The sequence below is a fragment of the Tympanuchus pallidicinctus genome, unplaced genomic scaffold (assembly GCF_026119805.1).
Source record: "Tympanuchus pallidicinctus isolate F22 unplaced genomic scaffold, pur_lepc_1.0 scaffold14, whole genome shotgun sequence".
NCBI classification, from domain to species: Eukaryota; Metazoa; Chordata; class Aves; order Galliformes; family Phasianidae; genus Tympanuchus; species Tympanuchus pallidicinctus.
In genome coordinates, this window is record NW_026294659.1 from 3,320,891 (window position 1) to 3,331,030 (window position 10,140).

Sequence of the window (10,140 nt, forward strand, 5' to 3'; positions counted from 1 at the left end):
AATATTAGAGGAGCTGAGATTCCCAAGGATGAGATGCTACCCCAGCTTCATGCTGTAAAATCCCAAGGAGATGGTTTGTGTGCATGTTGTGGTCAAGGAATTTTTATGTGAACCTGGCTGGTGTGCACCAAACTGAAATAGTTCCAGCACCCCCATCGTGTGTGTTCACATGCTCTGTATTCTGGGTGCAGCAGTTTGGCAGGTGCTGGAAGAAGAGTTCCATCACACAAGGCTATCACCGGTCTCCCACCTTTCTCGCCAACAGTCCCATTGGAAAATTCTCTAAATGACATACTAGCCACAATTTGCAAACACAATTTGCAATTGTTTTTGGTTGACATTCCAGCAAAATAAGATACTTCTCAAAGCACAGAATGAAACAAGATTGTCTTTATGTTAACTTTTTCTGGCAATTCTCCCAATCGTCTATTTTTTATTTCTGGAGAAATGACATGGGAAGCCTGAAAATTCCACCTGAAGTGAGCATGTTGAAATACTTACAAGTGTTTAAGGTCAGATAGCCTGCCTGTCAACCATTTTTTCTCTTTGCAGAGTTATTGGAGCCATGAGCAACTTTGAAGAATTCCGTAAGGCTTTCAACTGTCCAGTAAATACGAGTATGAACCGAGGGCCAGAATCTTGCCGGCTGTGGTAGGCGTCCCTTCTGGATCTTCTGTCTGCAAGGGTCTGTAATGTGAACTGCTGTGCCTGAGCTCATGCTCACTGTAAGAGTTTCAGAAGAACACTCTGCAGTCTGGAGAGGTGTTACTTCAAATGCGTCTTCCTCATCCATGTGGATGAACTACATGGACACTCCTTTTATCCATGAAACTCCTCCTGTTCATCTGCAGTTACATTGCTGTTGATGGATAAATTACAAGTCCAATTCCTGATTCATATTTGAGCAAGAGGTAAATGCTAAAATCCAGTTTCAATCTATTGCTCTGCAGGGTGGCTATGCAAAATGCTCCCGTATAGAATTTGCTCTTTCTGGATGAAGAAATTAATGAGATTTGCTATAAAGGCAACTTTGATTTGCTGCATGAGACAGCAGTTTCTTAACTTAAACTGTCACTGTCTAGCACTCCATAAATGGTCTTGCATGATGTAAGAGCCCAGCAGAGGGATTTCCCAGATCCATGATGCCCAGAAATATTACAGCACTTATACCTATTTACAGTGTAAGCATTTATTTTTCCCCCAAGAGGTAAATTTGCCTTGTGTTGATGATGGCTTTGCCTACATCTATTTTTAAGCCTGAAAGAGCTTAAATTTTAGGGTGTCTTAGTGTCTGCATCTTACAGAGGAATACAAGGACTGTATTCTGGACAGGGTAGGGTGACCTGTAGTTTTGAGGAAAGAAGAATGTGTGACTGAAAAACAATGCCAACAGCATTTGACCTATCTGGGTCAAAAAGCCATTCTAGAAGCTGATGACTTTTAAATACAGCATATACACAGGACATTTGAATTTTTCACCTGATTACTAAAACATTTACAAAAAGAAATGAGTAAGCAAACATATTTTGTAGCAGATAAATTTGAACACAACTATTACTTAAAAGAGAAGAATATCAAAATAGTCATTTCTTTCTCAACAGAAATACACATATTTAATTGGTATTTATTTATACCTTGTGCATTAATTCATTTTTGGATTGTGGAATCATTTCAAATGGAGAGAGGGGTTTTTTAGGATGATTGAATTACTGCAGGTCTATGTGCCTCTTTGTGTATATACTTTACATATATATATACATATATATATATACACATAAAAATTATATAAATTCTTCTATTAATTTGTTTAAGTTTTATTATATTGGTATAAAAATATTGATGAGATAAACTTTTTTACAAGGATTGGTCAAATATTTCCTAATAGTCTAGGTGGATGAAGGTTCAACTGTAGCTAAGTTTTTGCAAATTAAGTTAGTTCCTTCCATCTCTTTATAAAGAAGGGAGATATCATGGAAAGCTTATATAGGAAAGGATCCTCAAACTACCTTCTAGAGTGGAGGAAGTTGACATTACTAAACTCAAGGCATCGTTGTGACTTTTTAGAATAAAATCACTATGTTTGTTGGAGATGGGATTTTCTTCTTTCAATTTTCCCCTGAAAAAAAGTCAGATTTTTTCTTAAAAGCAAATGCACAACTTCCAGTTCTGAGTTCCACGGATTATAGTTTGTCATTTGAGTTGACACTATCAATTTTTTCCTGGTGGTATTTTTCACAAAAACTATTTAGATGCTCATATTTTCATATGAACTTTCCTCAAACAAGCAGGCATGGCTCTTGTTTTTACCTACTAATGGGAAAGTTCCTTAGCAAATTGAGTGCTGTCCTGAATTCATTCCTATGAGCAATGACACTACTTGATGCTGACTGCTTTGGATCAACAACACAAAGTTCAGGAGTAAAATCCGGGCCCCATTAAAGTTAGTACCAATATGGTCGTTGTCCTCAAAAAACTCAGGACAGACACTCAAACACTTATTTCAACTTTCTAAATTACTGGCCTAGGCAAAAATGGTTTCACAACAGTCAGCTTGGAGTTTTCTAATTTTATCTCTCGGGTCAGAGATCCATTTGAAAGAGCTTCTCTCTCATGGCTATGTTCCAGTGGGAAAGATCTTGTAATTTTGTGGTTTATGGGGTTATTACTCTATACTGGATAGTGATTACTTCTAAAATGCCTTATGTTTGCAGTCTTAAATATCACCCTCACTGCGCATTACTAGGCTCAAGCCTTTCATGTTTAATACCAACTGTGATATCGATACTCACAACAGCACAAGAAACATTCAGAAACCACGACATCGTTACATGGGCAGGCACACAGCTCTTACAGTGGGCAGAGAGATGGGCTCTACGCTGTGGACATAGCAGGGACCTGAAAGGCTCAGGGACAAGGCACTAGAAGGAAGGGTGAGCATGGCCAGATTTTGAGCCCTGCTTTTGGAAGTTCAGCAGAGGCCTACGTGCTGCCTGGAAAATGAAGAGACTTTGATCCCAACATGCACATTCATCAGTAGCACACAAATCTGGGGAATCCTTGCTGTGGACTCATGTGTTCAGTGCTTTGGGCTTCGGTCTTGCCCATGGCAGCATGTGGGAAGCCAGTTCCACAACCCCTGCCTAACTGTTACCTCCAGCCAAAGAGCTGATTAGTTTACAGGGGAATCAGCTATCTAGGTGACAGCTACCTTCTGCAAAGTAGAAGGTAAATAAACATATTTATAAAACTCGGTTGCCAAAGACACATACCTAGAATATGGTGATGATTTCTGAGGGCTCCTCTTATTGCCTCTATTTTAATGGATTCCCTGGCCCTGCTTTGTTTTCACACTGTGCCTCTTGGATCTCTGCTAGCAATGCCTTCCTGTACTGCTTCTATGCAAACAGATTCTTCCTATATGTTCTTCTCCTAGAGCTTTTAAATTGATACTTTTTTAAATTGCCAGTAACTATTTCAACCCTTATTTCCCCTTGAGCAAAATGTTCTTTCTATTGGGTCAATAGTCTTCATATCTACTAGTGGTCAGGAGGAGAAAGATGCTATTAAAAAAGTATTTTTACCTGTGTGAATTTGAAGAGTTTTTCTCTACTGTGTAGACACAATGAAACAACACCTACTCCTCTCTCATGTTCCCTTCTTTTGATCCTGAAAATATGCAAAACTTTATTTTGGCCCAACCCTGAAAAAGTTATACCATCACCTTTCCCACTGTGAGTTATTTCCACTGATTCTGTTGTAAAAGAATAGCTTTACACATGGGTAGCTCTTAAAAAAGGCAGCTGTGCTACTCACCTGTGTGAACTGCTTAGGTATGATGTCCATCCTGGGACTTGATGCTGAAGGACCAAAAAACTCAGCTGTATTATAAAGCTCTGTCTTATGCCTTGTGCAGAGGAACTTCAGCATTCTTTAAATGGGAATGCTATCATAACACTAAATGTTTGAATTATTTATAAAATAATCAGTTGACTTTATGTGTAACTTTTTCATTTTATTCAATAAATTCCATGCATAGAAGTCCGTCTTGCAGCAATGTGATATATTTATCTGTCTCCAAATAAATATTAAGAACGTGACAACTTGAGGTAGAAAGTGAGTTGAAAGGTCTTTTGTGTTTATGCCTTTTTAATCTGGATTCTTATTTTGCTGATGACTCTACTCCTAGCTTTTCTTCTTGCATAACATGTTGACTGACTCTTTAAAAGACAGTTGTGTTAGCCAATAAAAAACAAAGTGAAGAAGAATTTTCCCGTGCATTCAGTATGACAAAAACTGCTTGGACTGTCACTGCTCAACTTTACAATGTTACTTCTGTAATATATAGTCTTTATAAAATGTAATAAAGAGCATAATGACATGGCCCCAGGTTCTCAAGGCTGCCATTACTGCATGACAGCATAAGAATTGCCTTTTCCCTCAAAGAGACTTCCAATATCTTCAGCCAGTTTATTAACTTCCACTTGCTCCAGCTAATTTGCCAAAGGCAATTAAAATAAATGTAGGATGAGTGGCCATGGGTGGGAGCTGGATGGTGCAGAAACTACAGATGTGTATGAGTCTGAAGTGCAGATCAATGACATCTCTTTCCAGGTGGACCAAAGGAACGGCTTTGCAGCCTTATGAACTTGTGTATGTTAAAAGTAAATGTTTGCATGGAGGAAGATGATGAGCAGAGCAATGCCTGGGTGTAAGCATGAAACCAGTCTCAGTGTGATGGAAATATTTTGATCAACTTTCACGCAGTTTGCTCAGTGTCTTGGAAAGATTCTTCAACAATGGGTGCAGATTGCCCTGAGGAATTCAGGGTTTATCTGTTACAGCAAGATCCTGCCTCACTAATCAGACAATTTAATCCCATTTAAAATGTAGTATATATTTAAAAAAAATAGAAAAGAAATTAAAAAATCCCTAGGGATTCTCCAACACAGTGCCATGTTTTATTAAATAAAACATCAAAGCTGGAAGTTACTGCAAATCAAGATAATGTGTTACATTAATTTGTGATCAAAGAAATAGATATAATGATATAATTTTAATCATCTATAAGTACAACAGCTGAAAGAGCTTTATGTAAAAGGTCAGAAAAATACACAGATGCATATGTTAACTATGGGTGTGAACTCAGGTGGAGATTTTCAAGAACATATCTGAAAAATTTATCACATCTATTTCTTCTCATTGAACTGATGAACTATGTTTAACAAAGCTCAGGGAAAGACGTCAAAGGGGATTTTAAGCCTTTTTTCACCACAAAATTTACTCAAGATATTGGTATATCTTTGAGCAATGGCAGCGTTGATTGTTTTGCAATATATGCTCCTGTTCTGAAATATGAGTAGCAGACATGTTGGTACAGAGGTCTGAATAAAGAAAATGTCATGTCCTCCTACTTCCTAACTGGGAAAATATTTAAATAAAACCAGCAAAAAAAACCCCCAACAAATCTATTCCCTCCTCCTCCCTAAAAAGCCTTCCTTCTAATATATTTATATATGATGATTATGGAAAATAAATTAAATATATGTCACAGAGTGCAATTAAAACATTGCTCTTGTAGAGCAAGAAATTGACCCAGCAGGCCTGGGAAATGGTTTACAGACTTGTCAGATCATTCTTGCTGAGAGAAAAAATGGAGCATCAGAGCCCCACTGGTATTTGCAACTGGATGCTGGGGCAAGCAGCTTGGTCTACTGTACAAGAAAGAGAAGAACAACATATGGTGTGACCTCTGAACAGGAGGAAAGAGAAACTAGAAAATCTTTTCTGCATATATCATTAAAAGATTTTACAACATTAGTACAAGGGCACTGCTATAAAGATAATATATATAGGCATGGCAGTGGAAGTCTGTAAGTCTATGTTATGTAAGTATATATAAAAATGTCAGAAATATGAATTATTTTTAAATAAATAGAGTATCAGGGTGACCCCACCGACTTCATTGGGTGGTTTGTCATTAGCACTGGTGGGTCCAGAGTTTTACTTCCTCTGTACAAAAATACATAGACTTAACTGATTTAAAACTATTTGGAACACGTATTTTCTTCTTGCTAGAAAAAACATCTAGTCTTTGGGATTTTTTCTAAAACAAGACTGCCTTTTTCACTATAGAACTGGCTGTTTACCCTTATCTTGCAGGTGCTACATTTTCATTTATTTCTTTCATAAATCAGACTCTACGAACCACTAAAACACAATACGTCCTATCGACCTAAGTGTAAGCTTATATATGGCATTGAGGTTTTGTGGCCTCCATGTTGAAACAAAAAATCTGACTGAGGTTAAAATATCTGGTGTCTTACACAGGAACCTTCCTGCATAGTCCACTGAATGTTTTCCAAAGGCATTAACTAATGTTAACCTCATTTACTACATGTGGGAATATACCTGCAGAGAGCTAAAGCAAATACTCCAAAGTCATTAGGCCAGGGCAAGAAGAAAACATATCCCACCAATATGAAGCAAACACCCCCCCTTACAGAATGCATCTTCAAAACTGACCCAAGAAATACAGTGCCTTGGTGGGAATGATAGATGTCCCAGCTTTACCACCCTGCTAGGTGGTATCTTTCAAACACCTTGGATGTAGCACTGACTTCAGGGATCACGCTTTCCCTGCCTCCACACCTAACCCACCTCCTCCCTGGCCAGGTTGTATAGGAGGCCCCATCATGGGGAACAAAGCCCACCCCAAAGGGGAAAAAAGCACAACCCAAGGGGAAAAAAGCACCCACTGAGGGAAGAGCAGTGCAAAAGGGCTAAGCAAGAGGTACCAGAGACAGGCTTAATCACATTTAGCTTCATAGAACCATTAGGGTTGGAAGAGACCACTAAGATTATCTCATCCAACCACCAACCCATCCACATCATGCCCACTAACCAAGCCCCTCAGTGCCACATACACATTTCTTGATCACCTCCAGAGATGGTGACTCTACCACCTCCCTGGGCAGCCTGTGCCATTACCTCACCACTCTTTCTGAGAAGAAATTTTTCCAACCTGAACTTCCTCTGTTGCACCTTGACTCTATCCCCTCTCATCCTATCACTGTTATGTGGGAGAAGAAGCTGACACAGGAGCTCTGGAGCAAGCACTGGTGCAAGCAGTGGTGTGCTGCATAACCAGCAGCTAGAGTTCAAGTGTGCTCCTTCCCTCCCCCCCATCTCATAACAGGTGCCAGTAAAGGAACGTTTTGCATCCCAGCCTGGGCTGAAGTGAAATCTCATGGTCTGACTACAGCCTAATAATTACTGTTTTAGGGCTGCAGCATGTGATGGAAGGGCAAAATATGGAGCCTTTGTTTAGTGAACTCTTTCATTAGTTCAGCTGGGTTTTTCTTTGTTCTGCCTTCAGTTCAGCAACAGCCGGCAGTTTAGATCTGCTAGCAAAGTGCTCGTTGCAAGAACAACATGTGTTGAGGCAATCACTGTGTCTGTATTCAGTATGCTTATTCGGCTTTGTTTTAATAAATCCAGTAATAGGCTTTCAGAGGCAATGAAGGGAAAAGAATAATTCGAAAACAAAGCTGTTGAAAAGAAGACAATGCAGACACAGTACAGAGTGTGATTTTGGAGGTCTGTGCAGCTGTTTCATTTCTTTAGAGGATTTTAATCAACCTGTAGGGATTTTTAAAAGAGTGTGGTCACAATCAGCCAGAAGAGAAAATGTGATGCTTTCTCTCTCTCATATTATTCAATTTTATTTTCTCCGTTTCATGTGATTTCTCCATATAGAACTGCCATATTAATTCATTTTAATTAAAAATATATCCACACTGGACTTTTGCTATAGAAGTAATTTCAGGCTTTTTGCCCACTATATCATCTAATCAAAGATATCCTAAACACTTTCAAGATTGCCATGGCTGCACCCACCCGATTGCCATCAGTGTAATGGCTTTCCCAGTGGATTGGAAAATACTGTAATTGGACAGAAGCTCATCCTTTCAAGTGGGATTAGCTGCTCTGCTGCAGTCTTCCCCTAAATTTCAGTGTTTGATGTTCTTGTCTTACTCTCTGTTTGCTTACTGTCCCTGCTGCAAATCTACCCTCCAGTGCCACCATGTTGAGCTGGGCCATGCACACACAGCAAGGGAATGAGCATGGGAGCCTATGATTATTGACCTCAAGCTCTATGCTCCAGTATTGCTTTTACTCTGTGTTAGATGATTCAAGGTTTAGCTGAGTCTTCTCTGCCAATAATAATGGTTCTTTAATTCATTTCCTCCTCCCCAGTGTTGCATGTGTTCAGCTGGAACTGAGTAGGTTTGTTCTCTGTAGAAGAGATCTCTCCCCTCCTGCTTCCTGAGTCTGAGAACTTGTGCTTTTCAACTACAAGGTATGGTTTCAAAACCAAAGAGTGCCCAAGATTTCTTTGTTTCTGTTTCTGTGGAGTATAGATGCCACCACCAAATACAACAATTTGGAAGGAATATTTGGTTCTGAAAATAGCTGGTTTCAAAATATCTGATATTTTTAACTCATGAAGGAATTTACTAGGAATAGATGCTACAGGAACTGGAAGAGCTCTCCACGTCAAGATGAGACACAAGCAGTATGATTTTAAGTATGATAAAACAGAGAGGTTAATCTTTGACAGAGCTCGTGCATGTTTAAAAGTAAGGGCTTAAAAGATGTGCGGAGTGTTAAGAAAGCTGATCTCAGATGTGATCTGAGACAAATATTCATGAAGAATCCAGGAAGTTCTAAAATCAGCCCCTGATGTTAACTTCTTCATTTGCCAGACAGAGCTCCCAGACCTTGAGTAACATGGTTAGACAACCTTCAAGCAGGAGGACATTGGCCAAAATATCACATTCAATGAGAAACAGAAAGCTGATTCTCAGCAAAAAGCTAATAAAATATTTACCACTTAGGATATGAAGATAACAGCAATACAATCTCAGAACAGGATTTCACATGGGCGGTGAACACTATTGCAATACATAATATATAGATGGAAAACTTAAAGCAATGTACTATTTTGACATTTTAAGTTAGAATAAAGCTGGAGGAAACCCGTTGCCCCAGCTCTCTACCAGGGAAAGGGCAATTTGCTTGAAGGCAGGGGTCAGAGGAGAAGCCAGGTTTGTTTTGGACATTTATATAGCAAGTAGCAAATATAAATACGTGACTAAGTGTGTGCTTTCTTTTAGGGTAAGATGAAGCGAAATTGGAACTCATCCCTTACGCATCACTGCAAAAAGTTAAAAAGGGCTAAAACATTTGCATCAAAGGGAACAGGAGATAATTTTGGCAACACAGCTGCTACCAATTCTTCTCTTTGCTTTGTAATGTCAGCCTCAGGCAAGAAAATCACTTGAAAAAACAGGCAGGTGTCCATGCAGCACCTTCTTTGATATTCACTCCTTTCCCTTCATGCCAGTTTCATACCTGATGTATTTTATGAGGAAATGTAACAAGTTTCTCATAGCAAAGACACAACTTGTTGAAACCTCTGTGAGCTATAAATGTTCACATGTAATATGAAGGCTCATGCCTGGCAGCAAGTCAGAGTCTACAAAGAAAAAATTAGGAATACATTTTATCTTCTCCTGTTGTTTGTTGCTGTTGTTGTTGTGTTTGTTTGTTTACATTTGCATGTTAGAAACATCAGCGGTTTTCACGTTAAAGACAAACTGGGAATATAACCTTTACTGTTTGTACAAAGATTCTCCTAAGGAGGCCCTAAAGAGCAAGAACTTGAAGGACACAGAGCACTGTTCCCTGAATGCATGTTCAATCATAGGTTATTTTTTTCCCAGAGCTGTCTTTCATCTTTCCAAACAATGATGTCTCACATTTGACAGAAGTGGTAGCACTCCCAATCATCTGGATACGATTCTGGGCAGCTTAATTAATAAAGAGCTTATCTGAATGCCCATGGGGAAAATAAATACAAAAGTTTTCCAAGTGCAAATAGATACAATGTGCTGCCAGAATGTTAAAATTCAATTGATAGTTAACGTGCATTGTGAGACAAAAAACACAGACTAATATTCAGAGTTTGGAAAAGGATTTCAGATGCATAGTAACAAAACAGAACAATTAATTTTCTCTCTCTCTCTGATGTCTCTTATAGGATGAATTCTCTATGAGTAGTTTTCTTTGAAGGTTTGA

General features: G+C 38.8%; 1 protein-coding gene across 1 annotated transcript in view; it reads left to right on the top strand.

The window, feature by feature from the left end:
• PHEX (phosphate regulating endopeptidase X-linked) overlaps nucleotides 1–4,382 on the top strand; it is a 95,978-nt gene extending 91,596 nt beyond the window's left edge. Inside the window, exon 22 of the mRNA XM_052673751.1 lies at nucleotides 553–4,382. Coding sequence (XP_052529711.1) covers nucleotides 553–655 — 103 coding nt within the window. The 3' untranslated portion in view covers nucleotides 656–4,382. The remainder of the gene's footprint in view (nucleotides 1–552) is intronic.
• Nucleotides 4,383–10,140: the final 5,758 nt, after the last annotated feature.